Source organism: Acomys minous (assembly GCF_964271855.1).
Source record: "Acomys minous genome assembly, chromosome: 15".
Lineage (NCBI taxonomy): Eukaryota > Metazoa > Chordata > Mammalia > Rodentia > Muridae > Acomys > Acomys minous.
This window is the reverse complement of record NC_140497.1, coordinates 58,600,533-58,623,751: the sequence shown is the minus strand read 5'-3', so window position 1 is coordinate 58,623,751 and position 23,219 is coordinate 58,600,533. Positions and strand designations below refer to the sequence as shown.

The 23,219-nt window shown below is 43.9% G+C and overlaps 2 protein-coding genes across 9 annotated transcripts in view; one reads left to right on the top strand and one right to left on the bottom strand.

Moving 5' to 3' along the window:
* FIP1L1 (factor interacting with PAPOLA and CPSF1) overlaps positions 1-5,008 on the bottom strand; it is a 62,426-nt gene extending 57,418 nt beyond the window's left edge. For 6 of the 8 annotated variants that reach the window (XM_084759722.1, XM_084759723.1, XM_084759720.1 and 3 more), the window contains exons 1-3: positions 4,706-5,007; positions 3,628-3,672; positions 3,497-3,536 (exon numbers count right to left, since the gene is read on the bottom strand). In XM_084759722.1, coding sequence (XP_084615848.1) covers positions 3,497-3,536; positions 3,628-3,672; positions 4,706-4,787 — 167 coding nt within the window. In that variant the 5' untranslated portion in view covers positions 4,788-5,007. Of the gene's footprint in view, positions 1-3,496; positions 3,537-3,627; positions 3,673-4,705 lie in introns of all 8 variants that reach the window. The other 2 variants (XM_084759718.1, XM_084759719.1) reach the window with 1 other exon arrangement.
* A 2,910-nt stretch (positions 5,009-7,918) lies between these two features.
* Positions 7,919-23,219, top strand: part of SCFD2 (sec1 family domain containing 2) — a 315,820-nt gene continuing 300,519 nt past the window's right edge. Inside the window, 2 exon segments of the mRNA XM_084759717.1 lie at positions 7,919-8,904; positions 18,862-19,030. Of these exon segments, the coding sequence (XP_084615843.1) occupies positions 8,067-8,904; positions 18,862-19,030 (1,007 nt within the window). The 5' untranslated portion in view covers positions 7,919-8,066.

Sequence of the window (23,219 nt, the reverse complement as noted above, 5' to 3'; positions counted from 1 at the left end):
AACATTCATACTGCCATGAAATTCAAGTCATTAATTAACCAAAAATAATAGTTCCATAACTATAGTAATAGTTTCTTGACATTAGGCCTTAGCTATTTTACAGATAAAAACAAAACAAAACAGTACAAAACAATGAATTGGTTTGGCCCTAGTCTCTGAAAAATTTTAGTATCGTTTCAAAGTAAAACACTTGGTTTTTGACAAGTTCGATGCTCTTTCTAGTAGAGCCATCCTCATCTCTCCTAAACATCACGTCTTCAATACTCATTAATGACAACTGAGAATACCATACTCAACTAACGCAAATTAAACAAAAAAAAAAAAAAAAAAAAAAAAGAAAGAAAGAAAGAAAGAAAGCAAACTTTATTTTTCCTGTCTTAACACAGGACTTAAGATAAATGTACTTACTATTCTTTGTCTTAACTTATAGTTTGTTTAAATAGACTTCCAGAGAGCCAGAAACAAGTTTTGCTTGCTTGTTGGTATATGCATGCCTGCAAGCAATGGACTGGGCCCCAGGGTGCTTTTCATTTCACAGGACAGTATACTATATTCAGTTAAAGCCTGGATAAATAAAGTTTGACAACACCCAAATCAGCACAACGCAACGCTTACAGACAGCGGCTTCAGCAAGCAGCCAGTCACCACAGTCACAACCGCAGGCACCCAGGCAGGGTAACACAACAGTACCCCAAGCTGTATCCTACCTAGCTTTGCTGAATGCCTTTTCCCACTAGACATTATCCTTTAGAACTTTTAACTCCTCATCACCATTAAAATATAAGAATAATAAAATTATAAGCTTTTTCTTAAAAAAGTAAAGCTTTAAAGGCGAATGCTCTCCCATGGGATGAGACACACATAGATCTTCAAATGCAATGCACAACAAACCCAGGCAGCAATAGCAGAAGGCAGAAGTGGATGAACTCTAATGAATTACGATGCTGTGTCCCAGAGAATTCAAGAACATTCAGTGAGAAAGTGAACTTTGAGGCTAAGGGGTTCAGAGCTTGTGTTGCTCCTCTCCAGGACCTAGGATGAGTCCCAGCATCCCCAGGGCAGCTCAGGACCATCTGAAGGGTAGTCCCAGGGGACCCAATGCCTTCCACTCTCCACAGCACCACACATGAACATGATACATGAACATACATGCAGGCAAAATGCTAACACTACACATAAAAGTCAAAACAAACAACAACAAAAAACTCCCACAAAGTGAACTTAGAATTATAGTTAAGTAATAAAGTTCGGATAAGGATTAGCTCATAAAGATGTGTATTTGAGTAAAACTCTTTACCCTGTAAGAAACTTGATCACTTAATGAAATGGATGTGCAAAAAATTTTAATAAGTTCTACAAAGTGAGTCCAGGAAAGCCAAGGCTACACAGAGAGACTCTGTCTCGAAAAACAAAAAAAAAAAAAATTTATTAAGTTTTTAAACTACATAGTTCTACCAACTTCTTAAGGAAGTGAGATAAATACATCAACCCCAAACATACGTGATTAAATTTCAGATAATACAGAAATGAGCAGAGAAAAAGAGGGGGCATATTTGCAAGAACACGGTGCTAATTTCAAGCTATTTCTACTTTCCTTATTTCCATGCTTCTGACATTCTGGTTTTAGCTCCTTTTATTTTATGCAAAAGAATCTACTTGTAATAGACTTCTACTGCCAATATTCATTTTAGAAACACAATTAAGAATAAGTCATACCCATCCATTTAAAGACTATACTTAAAGGGATGTTTTGTTCACAGTGTAACCATCACTAGAAACCCTAGAACGTGTACAGATTCCCAAGAGAAACCCTGTGTATATCACCAGTCACCCCCATTTACTCCTACCCCACAATACTGATCTTCCGATCTCTTTGGAAACTTTATATACTGAATCATGTATGTCTTTTGTAGCTGCTTCTTTCCTGTAACACATGCTCACTGTCTTCACTCATATTGCAGCAGTCAAAACTCCACTGTGAACTATTTCCCTGAGGGTGCGCTGCACTGAGTCTATTCATTCATGTTGGTGGACAGGTGGGTTATTTCCATGTTAATGACTAGCTATGATTAATATCAAGAACACTGATGTTCAAGTTCTTGTATGGTTCACTTTTTTAATTTAAAGTGAGTAGGGCTGCTTAATTAATGGTAACTCTATGCTTAACCATTTGAGGAAGCTGCCAGAATATCCTTCCAAGAGGAGGCACCACTTGACACTAGCACCAGCAGTGCATCGACAGTCCAGTCTCTCCGTATCTGCACTGTAGCTGTTTCAGCTTTTGGGTTACAGCCATCATGCTGGGTAGGAAGTATTAATCCCTCCACTTGGAACATCTAACCCATCTTTAAATGCTGTGTGCGAGATACGTGTGCAGGCCGCAGGCATCGGGCATCTTCCCCCTCCCTCTGCATCTCTGGCTTTCCTGAGAGTCTCTCACTGAACCTGGCCTTCACCAGTACAGAGAAGATGGAGCTGAGTGCCAGAGCCTCCTAAGTCTCTTCTAGGCTGTATTGACTCATACCCACATGTGTAGGCTGCATCCATCTCCCCAACTGAGCCACTTCTCCAGCCTCAGCGCTGTGTAAACCACTCCTCCACTCATTGTTTCAGACAGTCAACTGATAAAGTAAAGCCAACTTAGCCATGGGTGTATATATGTATGAGTTGTAGTGAAATTTTGAGAAAATGTTTAGTCCCCTGAACACACTCTATAAAATACTGTTTCGTATAATAAGAAAATCAACTTTAAAAAATTGTGTTCAAGGTATAGTAGTAAACATAGTTTCCTTCCAAAAATCATTTTCATTATGTATTTAAATACAAAGCACTGAATTACAGCCAAGCCTTTTATTCCAGCACTCTAGGAAGCAGTCAGGCAAAAGTCTGTGAGTTCAAGACCAGCCTGATCTACAAAGGGAGTTTCAGGCCACACAGTAAGGGCCTGTCTCAAAAAAGGGAGAAAACAAAAACAAAAGTACCTAAAGTAAACGATACTATAAAAACACCAGAAAATTATGAAAGCAGCAATTTTCAGTTTATTTAAAATCTTACGGTAAATTCTTTTTTCTCAGTGACTTAACAACTACATTCAGGCAGCCATAGTTGTGCAGGCCTTTGATCCGAGCACTTGGGAGGCAGAGGCAGGTGGATCTCTGAGTCCAAGGCCAGCGTGGCCGACAAAACAAGTTGCAGGGGCAGCCAGAGCTACACAGAGAAACCATGTCTCGAAAAGCAAAACAACAAAACAAAGACAAAAACCCAACTACTAAGCTCAGTTAAGAGTAAAAGGTTATTCAACTGTGAAAAGTTGGCAAACACCTAACTCCAAAAACTGTGCTAAAAGCTACTAGAAACCAAGACAGAATTAGTCCTGAAAGAGAAAGAGGCCTCCAACCTTAGGGCCAAATGCAATTAAGCCAAGGATTATAATGAACAACTGACAACTTGCAAATATCACAACCTGCATAAAACATCAACAGGTGAGTTCACTCACCTGGCATTTTCTTCTTCTGGCCTTTCAACTTCATTTTCATCTACCAAATAAAATAAAATAAAGTAAATAAAGAGACCAAGTTTAAGCAACATGTAGTTTAAAAATCTGAAAGGTACATGACAAGCACTAACCTAGATCCTTTGTCAAATCACTGTGCACATGCACGTCCCATGGGCCTACAAGCATAGTCAAAGTTAGATCACTTTATAACAAGATATTTCTATTTAGAAAAAAAAAAAGATCCTACTATTAACATAAGCTTAATTTAAGGGGCAACGAGGATTTACACATCTTGGTAAGAGAAACCCGACACATTTTACATTTTAAGAGTTTTACTGATGCTAAATCTTTCCATTAAAGAAAGAAATAGTTTTAAAGTTTATCGAAGTTACAACACTAAAAGGCTGCCTAGACTCCAAAGTGCACTTTAATATAATCTAGAACAACTGATGCCAAAAACTTATGTTCTAGGCAAGAACTACTTCAAATCTGGTCAACAGACAAGGGGGATTATGACTTAAAATTTAAAACCAGACATCAAACATATCCCCTTACAAAAAGGAAGTACGGGATGCATTAAATTTGGGGACACAGAAATACAAGCCTACAGGATATGACGTGGAATAGAGTCTCTTAAAAAAAAAAAAAAAGAAAAACTTCACCTTAATACAGGAGACAATTCAGGGTTTTCTTTATGGACCATAGTGTATTCCATCTCTGTCTCTCTTAATTAATTTTTTTTTAAAGCACGACTTTCAGACAAGGAGGTACCCTTGCAGGTGCTTTCCATACAAACTGACCATCAAGAAACAAGACGTTAGTTGTAGAGCATTAACTTTATTTAGCTCTTATTACAGAACGACTGTTTCTGAACGAAAGGGACGAGGAGGGGCACCCAACAGCCACCGAGCAAGAGACACCCAGAAGCAGCCCAGGAGCGACAGAAAGGGCACGAATAGAGAGCGCAGAAGCGAGGAGGCCGGGAAGGTGGGGAGGAGGAGGGCGAAGCCGGGCTGCCCGGCCTCCTTGGCCCGCGTCCACCGCGCGGTGAGCGGCTGCGGGTCTGGGCGAAGGCCGAGAGAGGAGCAGGCCGCGCTCGGCCTAACTGAGGCCGGCCAGGGTTAGGACGAGAGGTCCCGGACGCCCCGGCCTTGCGAGGCAGGGAGGAAGGCCACAGAGAACCCCGGAGACAGACAGGAAGTTCCGTACCGCCATACAGCCACTCTTCCTCCTCATCCCCTCCGGTCCCGCCGCTCAGCTCCACCAGGCGCTCGACCTCGCCGGCCGACATGGCCGCCCCACGCTCAAGTTAAAGGCGGCGATCAACAGCTCCTTTCAACCCCTTCCCCAGCCTCGACGTCCGGGGCGCGAGAAGGGAAAGCGAACCCGCCGGTAAAGCGAACGGAGAGAGCGCGAGACTCAGATCCCCAGCCAACTTCGGCGGAGGAGGCTGCGACCATGAAGACTTAGCCGCTGGTCCGCCTGCGCATGCGCGGCGGCAGCCAAGCGGCGCGGCGTCTCTAGGTGGCTTGGCTTCCCCGGCGGCCGGCACCTGGGACGCGTTGCGCGTGCGCACCACGATCGGCTCCTCCCCCTCCCTCCCCTCCCCAACCCAAGGATTAATGCTTTGCCTTTCCGAGTGGCTTTTGCTCTGGCTTCTGTTCTTTGAAGTTCCCTTCCCCCAACCTTCCTTCCAATCCCCCATTCCCTTTGCTACACTATTGTTCTTTTCTGTCCTAGATGTTTCTCTCTCTTCACTATTACTTTATTTTAAAATCCTGAAGCCCAGCGGGGCGTGGTGGCGCAAGCCTTTACTCCTAGCATTTGGGAGGCAGAGGCAGGTGGATCATTGTGAGGCCAGCTTGGTCTACAAAGCAAATCCAAGATAGCCAAAGCTATAAAGAGAAACTCTGCCTCCGGGAAAGCCATCACTTCTCACTTATTTACTTGACACAGAGTCATACTTGTATGCCGGTTTTTCATTTAGTCATTCGTCGACATTTTAACAGCCAACAAAAGAAACTTTAAAATATATAAAGGATGCAGCCTCTTTGTTTAAAAACACATTAGCACCGGGCATAGTAGCACACGCCTTTGGTTCCAGCACTTGGCAGGCAGAAACAGGCAGCTCTCCGTGAGTCCGAGGTCAACTCTATATAGTCAAGGGGCTATATAGAGAGACCCTGTAGCTGGACAGTTTCATGTCAGTCTGACACAAGCTAGCCATCTGAGTGGAGGGAGTTGAGAAAATGCCTCCATAAGATTAGGCTGTAGAAGCCGGGGCGTGGTGGCGCAAACCTTTAATCCCAGCACTTGAGAGGCAGAGGCAGGAGGATCCCTGTGAGTTCGAGGCCAGCCTGGTCTACAAAGTGAGTCCAGGACAGCCAAGGCTACACAGAGAAACCCTGTCTTGGAAAAAAAAAGATTAGGCGGTAGTAGGGGCTGGAAAGATGGCTCAGTGGTTAATTGCACTGTCTGCACTTGGGGGTGGAGAGAGGGCCAGAATGTGGGTGAGCTGAGCGTTGCAGATGACATCACCAGGCTTGGGGATGCGAGGAGCAGGAGAGCTAATAACTGATTTAGACCAGAGGCTGCTTCTATTGGGTGTGATCAGCATGGGTGATTCGACATCGCCAATTTCCTTAGTCTCTTCACTAGGCCAATCTGCCCTCGTCTGAGCTTTCCCTTTCATCTGTTGCGTGGTGCACAGTATCTTGGCCTTTGACAGAAGACACCGGAAGAGGGTTCACTGTCCGCTTGGGAGTACCATCGGCAGTCACTGTGGTTGTCGCTGTTTGCGTCATCTTGTGCATCTCTAATAAAATCTCATGGTTTCACGAGTGTTGGTTGTCTTTTGCAGAGTGGATTGTTTTTCCCACCAGCCTGGAAGAAGTTGGTCTTTCACCATATTGTTTAGACTAAACCAAAGACCTGCTGGATGATGGCGGATGCACTACAAGTGCCTGTGTGGTGGAGGTAGCACTTGAGCTAAGCTTTGAAAATGATTTCTATAATCAGAGAAGCTTATAAATCAGGAATAACAACCCTTTAAAGGCCTCGTCCCACCCCCTCAAGCTGAACTCCTTGTACGTATTTACTTCTTTGGTTAAGGTGTTTTTATATCTCCATTTGCCGTGGGACACTTCTTAGATAAGTAATTTGACTATTTTGTGTCCCACCTTCCATTTCCTATATTATGATCTCATCGCACTGCACGATCACGTTTACCCCAAGTATCCCTGTTTTCTAGTTTATTCTTTGCGGTTTATTCTTTGCAATGATGATAATGATGATGATGATGATGATACTCACCTGGCCCCAGTAGTGGGTACCCGTGTTCCCAGGCATTTTGGAAGCTGAGGCTAGTGGTTCACTCAGGCTCATAAGCTATCAGCAGGGACAACATAGTAAGACCCCCATCTCAAATAATAACAATATACATTAAGATATTGACTCTTGAGAAGTACTGAAAAGAAGTGCTTAGCTCTAATGATTAGACAATGATATAACAGGATGCTAAGAGACAAAGTACAGTGACACAGGCCTTTGGGAGGCAGCATTTGGGAGACAGAGGCAGGTAGATATCTGCAAGCTTGCAGCCAGCCTGGTTCATACAGTGGGTTCCAGGTCAGCCAGGGCTATATAGTGAGATCTTTTCTCCAAACACACACACACACACACACACACACACACACACACACGATTAAAACAGTAAATTTTTATCTTATGCATGCTTCTACAATGAAATAAAAACAGGCTCCGAACTGAGATCAGGATATTTATTCCTCAGTCTGATTCTCTTCCTGTTTGCTAAACCTCAGTAGCTGTGAAGGAAACCAAAAGGAAGCCGTGTGTGTGTGTGTGTGTGTGTGTGTGTGTGTGTGTGTGTAGGGCAGGGGATTGTGCACTTTTCATAGCAAACTTTCTGGGAGTCCTTTCTATTTTTCTATATTGAGGCCTAAGGGTCGAACTCAGGCTATCCGGCTTGCTTTGCAAGCACCTTTACTCTCTGAGCCATCTTGCTGGTCCCAATAAGTATTTCACGAAGCTTTGTGCTTTAACACAAAAGATAACCTATACATGACCAACTATTATGTAGCAGTAGTTATTTCTATTTTCTCTGGCGGCTCTTGGGAAAGTGCCTGGGCTGAGGATATTAAACTTCAGGCTAGGTTTTATTATTTTTGAGAATGATTTTTTCTTTCTTTCTTTTGGTTTTTGGAGACAGAGTTTCTCTGTGTAAGTCCTGTCTGTCCTGGGCTTGCATTGTAGGCAACTGAACCTACAATGCTAAAAACTAAACTTTTTAGGACAACTGAACCTCTAAGCCCAGCCCACTTCCACGCCCAGACTAGAAGTTCCTCCCGTCAGCCCGTGCGCTTGATCAGCCAATCAGCACCCTTTACATCATCACCGCGCGCGCGCACACGAGAACGTCAGAGACAGGCCCACGTGGACTGTGTTGACTGTCAAAGTCTTTAGTTGCTCCGCACCCGGAAGCCCTGAGTTCTGACCGAAGTTCCTGCCCATCAGCCGGCTAATTTCCCCGCCAGCCTGCGTGTCCCGAACCATGAGCGCCGCGGGCGTAATGTCTTTTGCCCAGCAAGGCTGGGAGCAGGTGCTGGCCAAAGTGAAGTGGTCGGTGGTCTACATGGACGCCGCCTGCGCAGAGAGCCTGCACTGGAGCTGCGGATCAAGCAAGCTTCTGGAGGCCGTTAAGGGTCCTGCGTGCAACCTGAGGGAATTTGAACCCCATGCAATTGGAGGTGGAGCTGAGCAGCCCCGGGCTGTGTTCGTGTTGAGCTGCCTCTTGAAAGACCGAGTAGTCGACACGCTACGAGCTATCATTCGCCGCAGTCACTTTCAGTACTGTGTGGTGGTCACAGCCGTGAGCCACGCAGTCCACCTCACTGCTAACCATGTACCAGCGGCGGCAGCGGCCGAGCTAGAGGGGCAGCAGCCGGTGTTCGAACAGCTAGAGGAGAAGTTGTGTGAGTGGATGGGTAACGTGAACTACACGGCCGAGGTGCTGCATGTCCCGTTGTTGCTCGCCCCTGCTGCTCCCCACCTTGCCTTTACTCCGGCCTTTGCTACCCTTTTCCCACTGCTACCTCGCGATGTACATCTCCTTAATAGTGCCAGACCCGACAAGAAGAGGCTGAACAGCTTGGCTGAGGTGGATGCCACTGCGCTGACCCCAGAGCTGCTGCTGTACACCAGATGCCTCGTGTCTGGCCTCAGTTCTCTGTGCGAGCATCTAGGGGTACGAGAGGAGTGTTTCGCTGTGGGTTCCCTCAGTCGGGTCATCGCTACGGATCTGGCAAATTATGCCCCTGCCAAGACCAGGAGGAAGACTGCTACAGGCAGGGCTTCCGTGGTCTTTGTGGATAGAACCTTGGATCTCACAGGTAAGTGGGAGGATTTCTAGTCGTTTTTCATCTTCACTCTACCAGCTAACTTTTCATTGATTTCAGCATATACCTCATTGGCCTCATATTGAGGTTGACAATATAAAGATGAACTAAATGAACCAGTTTCTACTTTGACAGTATCTGGCGTTTAGTTTTGTCTGGTGGAGGGGTGGTTATAGACAAAGTTCAATATAATTTGTTAAATGCTCTAACTGGGCAAATATGGCTTTAGCAGGCATTGCTTTTACAAAACAACTGTCCGTGGTCCAAGAGACTGGAAAAAATGAGATGACCTTGACATGGAGGAAATTGCCACCACCTGAGATTCTTAGAAATTTCCAGATACCAGTTGTCTTAGGGTTTCTATTGCTATAATGAAACCCATGGCCAAAAACAGCATGGGAGGAGAGGGTTAATTTGGTGTACGTGTCCACACCATAATCCATCATCAAAGGAAGTCAGGACAGGAACGCAAACACGGCAGGAACCTGGAGGCAGGAGCAGATGCAGAGGCCATGAAGCCGTGCTGCTTATTGGCTTGATCCACATGGTTTGCTCAGCCTGCTTGATTACAGAACCACTAGGCCAGGGCATGACCTTAGCTTGTTCCCTGAACCCCACATGGTGGGAGGAGAGAAGTGACTTCCTCCACTTGTCCTCTGATCTCCACACATACCCTGTGGCTTGCACATGCACCCCCCCCCCCACATATGCAAATGAATAGGTAAATGCAGTTTTTTAAAAAAGTGAAACTGAAGTTACCTGTAGGAAGATGGACAAAAGAATGGTAGAAAATATTTTCAAATGTGTATTGATTTATTCTTAGCTCTCCTTGTGCTGAAGTTTGTATAACAACTTTGATTTGTAACAATGTATTAATTATTTAGGCATGCAAGGGGCACCTCTTAAAATAGGTGAAGAAAAAAATGTTTTCTGTTACATGATGTGAGCATTGTTCTATAGTTAAGTAGATATAATCTAATAATAGAATGTTCTAGTTACTCGAGATCAGTGAGAAGAATCAGAAAACTGGTATCAGTAAGCATTCCCTTTATGGGCTAGAAAAAAAGTTGAGTGACATTATAAAAAACCAGTAAGGAGTATATTTGAAATTTATCCTAATTAGATGAATTTTAAGGTCATGAAATAGAGAGTAAACTATGGTGGTTCTGAGGGAATGCTGGTGGGCGAATCTTTCAAGGGTGTGCTGACGGTAGTCATAGTTCAAGAGGGCAGCAGTGGCCATGGTATGCCAGAGGACAGAATCGCACAAAACAGAACACATAAGTTAGCAGAAAGTTTCCATCGCTCCCCATCGCCAAATCTCTACACACTGTGTACATTTTTCTCTTTCCTTCCTATTAAAAAGGAACACTCTGTCCCTCCTAACAGTTTTACCTTGTAGACTAGCTCAGCGCCGTCTCCTGTCACGGCTCAGGACTGACTCCTGCTGAGCATCCTATGAGATCATTTCCACTACTTGTCCAGCTTTTCGTCTTTGGCACACAGGCAGAACGGAGCGTATCCTTTCTTGATTCCTCATGATCGTCCGACTTCAATTCCATTTTATTTGGCTTCATGCTGTAGTGCACTTGAGAGCTGTCTGCACGTGCCATTCCCACAATCACCTCCGTCAGTTTTTTCTTTTTTCTTGACTTCTATTCTGTTAGGTTTTTATTTTTCGAAGCTTCTGAGATCCTGGCTTCCCCTGTGACTTCTGTGTTGCCAAGTCCATGGATGAGTCATGGCACTTCCCTTTTCTCTGTGAACCTCAGGATAGCGTTCACTGCCATAGTGTAAAGCAAAGAGTAGAAGCGGCGCTTAGGGGAAGGGAGGGGGCTCAGTGGGCAAAGTGCTTGCTACACAGGCATGGGCACCTGGGATCCTAAGAACACGTGTAAAAGCCGCGGGTGAGAGCATGCATCCGGAACTGCAGTGCTGGCCAGTGGTGATGGCTGTTGGCATAGAGAGGCAGATCTAGCCAATCAGTGAGGGCCGGGATCATTAAGAGACTGTCTCCAAAAACAAAAAAAACAAAAAAATAAAACAAAAACAAAAAGATGGCTAGCCATAGAGAAAGATATGCATTGTCCACCTCTGCCTTCCACAAGCACACAAGGGTGAGCACTTCAGCAAACATACTGGCACACTTGCAATTAAAAAGTAAAAAGTACGCAGGGGATGGTGGTGCACGCCTTTAATCCTAGCACTCGGGAGGCAGAGGTAAGTGAGTTCAAGGCCAGCCTGGTCTACAAAGAGAGTCCAGACCAACCAAGGCTATACATAAAAACCCTGAGAGAGAAAGAAAGAAAGAAAAGAAAGAAAGAAAAGAAAGAAAGAAAGGTAAAAAGTACAAAAGAGATAAGCACTCAATGATTTTACTCTGTCATCTTATCAGCCATAAATCCAGCATGCTGGGAGTTTTTTTGTTTTGTTTTTGTTTTGTTTTGTTTTTGTGTTTTTGCTGTGCCCTCCCATCATTGTATTCCTGTGTTCTTGTTTGATTTCAGTTGCTATAGTAAACATCATGACCAAAGGCAACTTGGTGGGGAAAGGGTATATTTGGCTTAGGCTTCCAGGGAACAGTCCATTACTGAGGGAGGTCAGTACAGGAACTCAAGCAGGAGCCTGCAACAGAGACCATGGAGTAACGCTCTTACTGGACTTGCTTTTTTGTACAACCCAGGACCACTTACCCAGGGATGGCACTGGCTGCAGTGGGCTACGTCCTTCTTATCAATCGTCAATCATGGGAATCCCCACACAAATGCTCATAGGACAGCCCAATGGAGGCTATTACTTAACTGAGATTTCCTCTTCCCAGATAGGCGTAGCTTGTGTGAAGTTGACAAAAACTAACTAGCAGTGTTCAAGGTCACACATGACCTCCCTGGGTTATCTCCTCTCACACAGTACCTCAGCCACTCCAACCTTGTCCCAGTCATGGAACGTTTGCTCAGTTAGGCGTCTGACTGTCTTTCTCACTTCCCTGACTGCTTTCTTTAACCCCTGGTTGTGCAACAGAATTTTGACCACTATCCAGAGCTAAGAATTGGTTGTTGCTTTTTGTCTTTTCCTTTCATGAGAATGGAAAGGAAACGTGTGTGTGTGTGTGTGTGTGTGTGTGTGTGTGTGTGTGTATTTTCCTTTACTATGTATTTACTAGTGGTTGTAAGAATTAATTGAAAACAATATGCAGTCAATATTTATGCATCTGTTCACTGATGGGATGTATTTTAGAGCCTGTTGCATGCTAGGCTAATGCTCTACTTCTAAGCTGCATCTCTAGGCCTTGGCTTTTTGAGACAGGATCTCACTAAGTAGCTCCCACTGCCTTTGAACTCACCATGTTGCTAATGCTTGTCTTTACTTTGCTGCCTCTGCCTCTTGAGTATTGGGATTACAAGTACCACTAGCTTGGAAATAAGCGTTTGTTGAGTGACTGGGGGGATGAATGGAATAAAGGCACCTCCTGGCCTGTTATATGTAAACCTGCCCTCACTGCAAGGGGTCTTAGGAGGTCTAGAATGCATAGTCTGTAGAAGGTTTACTGACGTGGGTAAGCGTTGCATCTGGGTATCTGTGGGCAAGGCATCATCTGCACTGGAGCGAGAGTTTTGGTGGTGGGGTAGTTTTGGGGTCTCTCATGCTCCTCTCATTAACCCTCACTCATCCTCTATAAGGAACCCCAACAAACTCATGGGTTCCTCAAGTTGGGCTTCGGTGGAACCATGCTTTGGCTTGTCACTGATGCTGTGAGGAGGCCGTAGATGTTTCCATCTCCCTAAAGAATGAGTCCCTACAATTGGAGAAGAGATCTCCCAAGAGGGCAAGGCCATCTGTAAGAGATGGCAGGTGGAATAGCAACAGCCTGGTGAGGTGGTGAAGACAGAGCAGGAGAAGAGATTATGCTATGGGACATGCTGTGCTTGCCTGTCCTCTGCTGTGTGGACCCAAGACTGATTGGTGTTCCTATCTGAAATTAATCTCCTTTTGGCATAGAATAAACCAAGAAATTTCTACACCCTGCAGGAGTCAGTTTTCCATTATAAAATTATGACATGCTTTCCTTTAGACAAGCTCAAGTAGACTTTGTAGGGTAGATTGCAATTTAGATTGTTTTTATTCGGTATCTTTTGGGTAATCACCCAAATTAAATTGCATATGATCAGCTTCAAGTTTCATTTGCTGCAAAGATGTTTGAATATAGTATTCTATAGTGATATCCTATATCAATAATATAAAGCTGTTTTTGGTTCATAAAAGTCTGTATTGTAAGTTATATTGTTTAAATGTTAAAATGTTCTGCACTACTGAATAAAAAGAAGTTTCTACCTCCTGAGACCATCAGTGAATAGTGTCCTGTGGCTGTTTTGGTGTAGATGTGGCTCCTAGAGGTGTTAAGAGTACCAAAATGGAGTGGGCGTGGTGCATTAGTGTTGTGGAAGTGCAGTGTTTGCCTTTTCTCCTGAGTGACCCTGAGTGATGAGGATTTGAAGTAGGTAGCAGCGTTGGTGGCATTATTGGCATGGGTCCATTTGGTATTTGGCCTAGACCCCAGCATCCAGGAACATACTTAGATACAGCGCTCAAACATTTTCCTGATTTGTCCTTTTTGATGCAACAAGCTTGGGGAACTGGGGAGGTCTTGCCTGTTAACGTAAGGAAGAAATGGCTCCAGAATTTGTTGAGGTTTTGTAAATTAAATAGTGGCTTAGATTGGTATATAGCTAGTGAGAGCTGCAGCCAACAAAAGGTTATGCTAAAAAAACTTGTAAAGATCCAGCCAGGCTCCGGGTGGAGTGCTGACAGTGGTATGGGAGAATGGGGGGATAGAAGGACCCAGCGCATTCAGGAGCCCCACAAGGAGGCCATCAAGGCCAGCAGATCTGGGCCCCGAGGGGGCCGTACAAGCTGCTGTACCAACCAAGGAGAATGCGTGCAGTGAACCTAGACCCCCTGTTCAGATGTAGCCTCTGGACTGCTCATTCTCCTCAGTGGTGAGGGGAGCGGGGACTGCCTGTGACATGAGCCCTGGTGTCTCCGATTTGATCACTTCCCCTTAGTGGGGAGTCCAGGAGGGCACAGGGAGGAAGGGGAAGCAGGCTACCTGGATGAGACCTGTCAGAGGTCTAGGGGAGGGCAATAGGGCAGAAGGGGGAGAGAGGGCAGGAATGGAAAGATACAATCAAGGGGATAACAATCAGGGTGTAATCTGAACAAATTATAATACATTTTAAAAAATACAGTCCCCTCAAAAACTTCTAAATATCGAGAAATGATTTGGTGATTATTGAAATGAATTTACTGATTTGGATTTCAATTTAAATTACTCTATGGGTATTTTTTTTTACCTTTTTTTTTTATTAATTTGTTCATATTACATCTCGATTGTTAGCCCTTCCCCTATTTCCTCCCATTCTTCCCTCCCTCCCACTTCCCCCCTTCTCCCCTCCCCTATGTCTGTGATTGAGGGAGACCTCCTCCCCCTATATATGCTCTTAGAATATCGAGTATCTTCTTGGTAACTTGCTATCCTTGCTCTGAGTGCCACCAGGCCTCCCCATCCAGGGGACGTGGTCAGAAAAGGGGCACCAGAGTTCGTGTGAGAGTCAGATCTCACTCTCCACTCAACGGTGGAGAATATCATGTTCGTTGGCTAGGTCTTGGTAGGGGTTCGAAGTTTACTGCCTATATTCTCCTTGGCTGGTGCCTTAGTTTGAGGAGGACCCCAGGACCCAGATCTGCCTGTCATAAAGTTCTTCTTGTAGGTTTCCAGGACCCTGTGGGTCCTACTATTTCCCCATTCTTCCATGCTAGTCTCGCCTAAAGTCTCAATAGGATGCCCTCTCCTCTGACCCACTTTCTTGGTAAGTAAAGTTTTTCATGGGACGTATCCCTTGGACTAGTGTTTTGATATAAGTGAGCATATACTGTTTGTCTCTTTTTGCTTCTGGGTGAACTCACTCATTATGATAATTTCTAGATCAATCCATTTGTCCACAAATTTCTGGAATAACTTGTTTTTAATAGCTGAGTAGTATTTTCTATGGTTTTTTTTTACATAGAGAGCAAAAGGAAATATACTTCCAATATTTGTTTTAGATGTTAATTTACATACATTTTCTATGATAGACCAGTAATATTTTGGAGGCTAGTATTGATAATTTACCATTAGATGAGTTATGTACTTATATGTGAAATTGGAAGTTTCAAAAAAGAAAAATTGTTTATGACTCCTTTTGAGCAGGGTCTCATATGGACTTGAAGTTGTTATGTAACTTAAATCACCTTGAACTCTGATCTTCCTGCCTCCATCTCCAAGGTCTGGAATTATTTGTACGTGTCATCCTAGACAGGTTTCTTATCATTTTGCCATCACCTTGTTGAAAATGGTATCACCTTATTTTTTTTTTCAGTAAAAATTTATTTGGTGTCCACTTTGTTCTGCACTGTTGCAGCTGCGAGTGAGACAGTGATGACTAAGAGAGAGTTTCTTGACTTTAAGAGACAGTTGATAAGCTCTGAGGGTCAAAAGCATATAGAATACTGGAAGTTATTTGAGAATAAGTGTATGCACATGCAAGAGAGAAAGAGAGAGGGAGCAAGCATGGGAAGATGAGCGAGAGAGAATTGCACTTTTAATTATTATTGAAAAGCAATATACTTATCATAGAAAGTTTAGAAGTTCTAGAAGAGAATTAAAATATGATTTGGAGACTTGCTTCAACATATATATCACAGGTTGAAAAACAAAGCGAAACTATTCCCATGGGCGAGAGGCTTTGCCATGTGCTTACTCTCCGAGTACTTGAGAGGTTGAGACAGGAGTGTTAGCTCCAGGCTAGCCTGGGCTACATAATAAGATCATATATATAAAGCAAAAGTTTAAAGAAAAGTAATTCTCTCCTTTGTGCATATGGGATGTTCATCGATAATATTTTCATAGAACAAATGCTGCTTTGGTTATATGAAAATAGCAGCCACTTTACACGTCGACTCACCCCATTTTGAGGGTTTACCATCAGTTTCAACATGCAGGGAATTTTATGAAATGCAGCTTTCTGAAGCTCTCCGTGTTTGGGATAGGATGGGGCAACGAGGAGCAGCCAGATGCCACCCTTGCAGGTATACAGACACTTGTTTGTGGTGAAGAACTATGGGTGAGAGAAAAGAAAAAAAACTTGGGGGAAGAGATCAGAATTTGAGTATTGGAGTCAAAGAACTTAGTGGGAATTGACGGAGAAAGAAAGACATCTGATACAATTCATTTTCGCGTCTGACCCTGCTCTGGGTAGAGGGGACTCCTTTAGTCTCTAGACATGCCCTCGATATTCAGCAAGCAGTTGCTAGTCTGCGTGCTGTGAACTCTAGAAAGCACAGAAAGCATGTGTAAGATGTGGTTATTTTCCTAATGAAGGGTAATTTTCTGGCAGCACAAAATCACTCTTCTTCTTCTTCTTTTTTTAAAGGTCACTCTTCTTTAAAATTTTTTTAATTAAATATTTTTACATATATATTTATTTATTACACATATATACAATAAACTACCTCCAGCAAGAAGAACCATGAAACAATTAGGAATTATATATATGTTACATTCAGAATTTTAGACTCACTAAGATAGGAAAGATATTTTCTTCAAGGCTGCCAAATACAGATAGCCAAAACACTATGAAAGTAAGATTGCTCTACTTTAACATCAGAAATTACCAGAGGCACTCACACCAGGTCTGCCTCGGCTCCCTCTTGTGGGGCCTGAGGGTTGCTTTTTCCTCAACCTAGTCACCTGGCTTGAGTTATTGATTTGTGTGTTAGTCAGGGTTCTCTAGAGTAACAGAGCTTACAGAGTGAATATGTTTCTATGTATAGAAAAGGAATTTATTAGAGTGATTCACAGGCCTTGGTCCAGCCAGTCCAACAATGGCTGCCTATGAACAGAAAGTCCAATAACACAGAAGTCCACAAGGCTTTATGTCTCAGCTGGTCTTCAGTATATGCTGGAATCCTGAAGTGATGCCAGTGAGGGAAAGGACTTGCTACAAGGTGAAGGAAGCTGGCAAAAAGCAAGCGCTTCTTTCTTCTATGCCCTTAGAAGGTTTCCAGCAAAAGATGTGGCCCAGATTAGATGTGTGTCTTTTCACCTCAAGATCAGAATTAAAGGCATATGTCTAGTATTTCAAAGATCTGGATCTTTGATCTACCTACTTCAAATTAAGCCCTCACAGGTGTGCCCTCCATTTTTGGAGTTTAGTTAATTTTGGATGCAATCATTGACAATAAAGAACAGCCATTACACTTTATAATGAGTAAGTACATTGTTTACTAGATCTCTCTCTCTCTCTCTCTCTCTCTCTCTCTCTCTCTCTCTCTCTCTCTCCCCCATCTCTCCCTCTCTCCCTCTCTCCCTGTTTTTTCAAGACAGGGTTTCTCTGTGCAGGCTTGACTGTCCTGGAACTCACTCTGTAGACCAGGCTAGCCTGGAACTCACAGAGATCCTCCTGCCTCTGCCTCCTGAGTGCTGGGATTAAACGCGTGTGCCACCACCGCCCAGCAGTTTACTGGATCTTAATCAGGTGATTTAAATGGAATCTTTACTGTGTGAATGAGCATAATAATCCACACATAAAGATTTATTGCTACAATTAATCATACATTATAAATTCATGGCCTGGAATTTGGTACATGGTCCATCAGGAGCTCTGGGTATGTACTAGTTGCTGCAGCGGGTGAGGATGCTGAAGGTAATGATGATGATTTCTTGGATTCCTGATTTGGCCTTCCTAAATAGTTCTTCTGTGCCATTCATATGACATGGCATAACCCAGAGAGACAGAGAGGCATTGGGAAGCAACATGTGAGCAGACTGGAAGTGAACCAGGCATGCAACCGTGTCAAGTCCCATCAATGGTTGGAGTGATGCTTCCCAAACAGTGATAGATTTTAGAGATAAGACTTCATTTCATAGAAAAGGCATTGAATTGAATCATATCTTGAATTTTAGCTAGAGTATATTTATTACTATAATTTTACTATTAATGTTCAGACAGGCTCTTGCTTATGGAGTGCAGACTGGTCTCAGACTCACTGTGCACCGAATATGATCTTGACCTTACGAATGTCCTGCCTCCACCTCCCAAGTACTAGGATTACAGGCATGGGTCACCATCACTCAGTTGTCTGTGGTGCAGGAAATCAGCAGGGCTTCATGCATGTTAGGCAAGTATCTACCAGTTACGCTACGTCCTCAGCCCATCGTTCGTCCATTATCCCTGGAGGTGATAAGAATAACTAGAGATCTTGGAGCAATGCTTAGTGTATAGAAAGTATAAAATAAATGCGGCCAATGTTGTTTGGTTGTAGGCCGATACCACGTGTCCACTTACTCTGCCCTTTCCTCAATAGTGTTTGGTGAGAGGCTGCTTTCTGTTGGAGCTGGTGGGTACCAGGAAAACTGGAATAAGTGCATGTTTGTCAGTACAGAAATAAGCTTGTAGTGGCAGGAAAATGTATTACTCTTCCCGGTCCCCCAAGCTTTTCCTGGTCATTGTGCACTCATCCTCAAAATAAAAATAGAATCCAGCTTCAGAATTTCAGGTCAGCACACCTGTGACAGCAGCTCACTGGCCCACTACAGGTCAGCACACCTGTGACAGCAGCTCACTGGTCCACTACATGCTGCTGCTGCTGCTGCTGCGCCCACTCCCTGTACTAGTTGCTGCAGGCACAGCAGTATCCAAAGCAGGTGAGAAGCCTGTCTTTGGAACATTACATTCGCTCCACGGGGCACACGTTGGCTAGGTAATTGGGAAGATGATTTATGTGAAAACAGCCAAATTCCAAATTGGTGTTACTAAGTGTCTGTCACTTTTGGTAGAAGGGGCTTTACGAAGCATGCATCGAGCTAGCGTCTTTCTTCACTCTGAGTTTACATCTGCATGTGTGGTTAAACAGGAGCAGTTGGACACCATGGAGACAACTTAGTAGAGAAGATCATATCCGTGCTTCCACAGCTCCCAGGCCACACCAACGACGTGGCAGTCAACATGGTAGAACTCACCGCTGTCCAGGCTCCGGAGGAAAACCAGAATGTGATCGCACCAGGCTGCCTCGCACAGTCCAAGTAAGACATGTAGCTTTGCTTTGGTTTTCTCTCATTCTTTTTTCTCTCCTTTTCTTAACTAAGGATGAGTATCTCTGTCGAAAAGAAATGAACCTATAATCTTAGCACTTGGGAGATGAAGGCAGAAAAATCAGGACTTCAAGATAGTCTTTGGCTAGTTAACCACTTTGGGGCCAGTCTGGGCTATATGTGATTCTGTTTTTAAAAGGAAAATGAATGGATGAATGAAACGCTACTCTAGTAGAAAAACTCACAATGGATAATATTTAGGAAAATACCACCTTTAAATATATAAATAATTGAGCCAAGCGTGGTGGTACATGCCTTTAATTCCAGCACTCAGGAGGCAGAGGCAGGCGATTGCCATGAGTTCGAGGCCAGCCTGGTCTACAAAGTGAGTTCAGGACATCCAAGGCTACACAGAAAGACCCAGTTTCAAAAAACAAACAAACAAACAAACAAACAACAAATACATAAATAATCATACCGACTAAGCATAGTAAGCCAAAGAGCATAGCATTTTTGAGGAGTGTCGTTAGATGTAGTTTAAGCCTTTACCAGCATCAGAGAAGTGCGTCCATTTATGATCTCTATGTGATAGATAGTTTTGTAGGAATTAAGTCTGGGATTCCACAGTTTCGCTCCATACTTGGCTTCCTCAGGTGACTAACTGCAACCCATATAGCTATGAGTCAGTGCCATATTTTGCATATAATTAATATGCTTTTGGACATCACTGGGTGATGTTTTTGTTTCTAGGTATACTTTTTCATACACTTCAAGAAATCAAAGAAAGAACATATATACTTTAAGTCTTGCAGTGTTTCAGAAACAGAAAGAGCTTTTCTCTAGACATGACAATAAAAACATAGTTGTCCCACCCTTTTAACTTTCTCCTTCATCTACAATTCTTAGGAGAATTATTTTGTATGCTTTTTATTTATTTATGTTTATGTTTATGTGTATGAGGGGCTTGCCTTAATGAATGTATGTGTACCGTGTCTGATGCCCATGAAGGTTAGAAGGTGTCACATCTCCTCAAAGCGGAGATACAGACAGTTGTGGGTTGCCATATGAATAATGGTACTAAACTTAGGAGCTCTGCAAAAGCAGTCCATGCTCTTAACTAACTGATCCAGCCCTCTAGGCCCTGCTACTGATTTTTAAGTGTATTAGTAATGAAACAAGAGTACTTATTGCCCTTATCAATCTTGTATTTTTAAATAAAACAGGATGTTTTGGCAGCATGACTTTAAATCGAAATGGTATAGATAGATTTGGAATTTCTTACCATTTTGCAATTAATTTGTAGCACCTGAAAGTTTTCAGCTTTTTTTTGCTGGTGCCTAGCATGGGAAAAAATGGGAAGTTTGAGACGTTTTTCTTCTCTCTGTGCTTATACAAGAGCAACTAGAGCTAGAGCTCTCAGCTCTTCCCAAGGCCCTTGCGATTGGAAACTAACAGATACGGTCTGTCTGTGAGCTAAGAAATATGAGGCCATGAAAGAAGACAAGCTAGCATCCTTGTCTTCATGGAACACTTGCGCTGTGGGGGCGAAGTCATGCGTTCTGCACAATAAGAGAAGCAGAGACAGGACCGGAAGTGCCACCGCTGATCTTCCCTGCTGACAGGCGTCAGGTAAATATGGCCAAGTTGATCTCATGGAGGCTGTGCCTTGGGTGGACTGTGGCTGGAAGTTTGGAAATGAGGTCCACATGACAAGGGTGTAAAAAGACGACGCCCAGGGCCTTGTGTGACGACCATGAAGAAGAAAGACATCCTTATAGGCACCACTGCCGTCAGCTCTGCTAACGTTTTCCAGAAAGTACTATTGTGTCAAGCTCATCACCAAGTGTTTTGTAGTTAGGAAGTCATTTAAGTTTCATAGTAAGTCAATAAGGGAGAGTTCCCTACTTTTCAGATACAGAAATTGAGGTAAGGAGACTGTAAATTGCATAGGCAGGGAGCTAGAAATGTGAGCAGTATGTCTGATTCGGAGCCACTGTCTTCCCCTGCTGTGCTGTCCATATGGGGCCCACAGGAGAGCGGGGTTCTTGGCCAGACTCAGGAAGTCAACAAGACACAAAATAAAGTCACTTCATTATTTAATCCAAGGAGTCCTGTTTGTTCATGATAATTTTTATAGAATAACATAAATTTATTAGCATATTTCAGTAAAAGAGGGGATTGTTAAAAGGTGTTTAACAATGCATAGAATCAAAGCAAGAATGTTGATCAAAGTTTTGAAAGTACAGATAGAGTCTAGGGAGCAAAAACTGAGGAAAAGCCTCTGGAAGGCCTGACGTCAGAGAGACTGCCTTTACCTGCTTCCTGGCTTTTAGGTAGCCTGCTTAGGCCTTGGAGTGCAGGACCTGGTGGGATAGGCCCATCTTGGCGTTTGTCCCTCTTTTGCCTACTCAGGGTTGGGAGGTGCCATGCTAAGTTAGAGCTATGCTGATGTCGTGTGGCATGGAGGGAGGTGGTGCTCTAGAGACAGCTGGAGACAGGACAGCAGGCAACCTTTGTTAATAGCACACACGCAAGCGAGGATTTGTCATGCAGCTTCTGAACACTTGGGATGCATTAACTGATTGATGTCCGTCAAATTTGGGAGGCAGAGTCCAGCATCCTCTATTCTAATTCCAAGTGAGTTTTGTCATGCCTTAAGGGCCGTGTGCACTGAGAGTGGTGGGGCTCTGGTCTGCGTCAGTGCTCACCGTTACCCCGTGCCTCTTGTAGAAGCGTAAAGTAATTAGAAAAAGGACAAGTAAGCTCCTGAGAAAAGGTTGTAAAGTGAGAGGAGCTGAGCTGACTAGAGTACAAGAAGACACCTAATTCCTTCCACACGGGACAGGACAGCGAGGACCGAGAGCAGCCTCAGCTCCGGAAGCGATGTGTTGATTGTGGCCAGTGCATTTCGTCTTCACTCTCCAGCATTCCTTCTACATCCGGCTTAGTTCAAGGCTTCAGCTGTGTCCGTCCCAAATGCCCTTCCCCTCGGCCTCGATTGCTTAGGAAATGGGCACGAGACAAGAGGGAGCGTCTTCTTGCTCAGGTCTCTTGTGATTCAGCAGGCCAGGACTGCGTAAGAAGAGCAGCCCTTGAGTCCTCACACACTGTTGAGGCTCAAGTTATGTGGCAACATATTTTTCTTCATTGTTTAAGCTAAGTTGAATTGGTGTTTTCAGGCGCTCACAACCAAACCATGCTGACATGTTTTCTGTGCCTTATTATTTCATCTAAAAAATGTAGGCTCTAAATAATTTCTAACCTCTCCTTGAAGTTTAAACAAAGGCCATTCTACCTAGCCTTCCGCTGTGACCTAGCTCCACCTCTGAACACTTAGGCTGTGTCCGTTTCTGTGGTCTTTGCCTTCACTGGTGCCCTTTTCTTCTTCTCACTGGACTATGAATGAGTGTTACAGATAACGAGTTTAAGTGACACCCAAAGATGGCAGTGTGACCCCAAATATCAGAGATGATCTCTAGAGGGGTCTGAGTACAGCAGAGGGTTTAGTGACAGCAGGGCTGGAGAAATGATGACAATGAAGTGCATTGTAAAAGTCACAGGATATATACTGAGGAAATCAGAAGCAATAAGTGGAGAAAAACGGTAGCTTTGTTTGTATTGCTTGAACGAATGAAGTAGTTGCATCGAATGATTTGTCCACAAAGGAGGAATTGAAGTTCTCGACAGTTTTCCACCGCGCGCTGTCTATCCATCACAGCAGCAATAACTACTTCTACCTCTGACAGCTCCCCAGGAGCTTCTCAATGAAAGGAGAGTGGGGATAAATGCAGAACAGATGGGCACTTGGCAATGATCATGCCTGCAATGGAATAGTGTTTAAAAAGCAGGTTTCTAAGGATGATATAAGCCTTCATAATAAAAATTTACTGGGAATACAATTTTCATAATAGGCCATTTGCAATTGCAGCCATTGAAGTCCCTGCCAATGGAAATGAGAAATCTAGAACATAAATACCTTGCAGCGTGGTGCTGCTGTCCCTGTCCACCCGCCCCAGGATTCTGTGAAACAGAGTTGGCAAGAAGGAGGCAGATCCTTTTTGTTATTGAAGTGGGTTTTGGTCTTGGCCCCAAGCCCCACTCTTCCTAATCCCTTAGTCTCCCAGCATCCTCGGGGGCTTCTGCCTGCTCCTCCAGCTGTGTGCACTTCACCTGGTTCTGG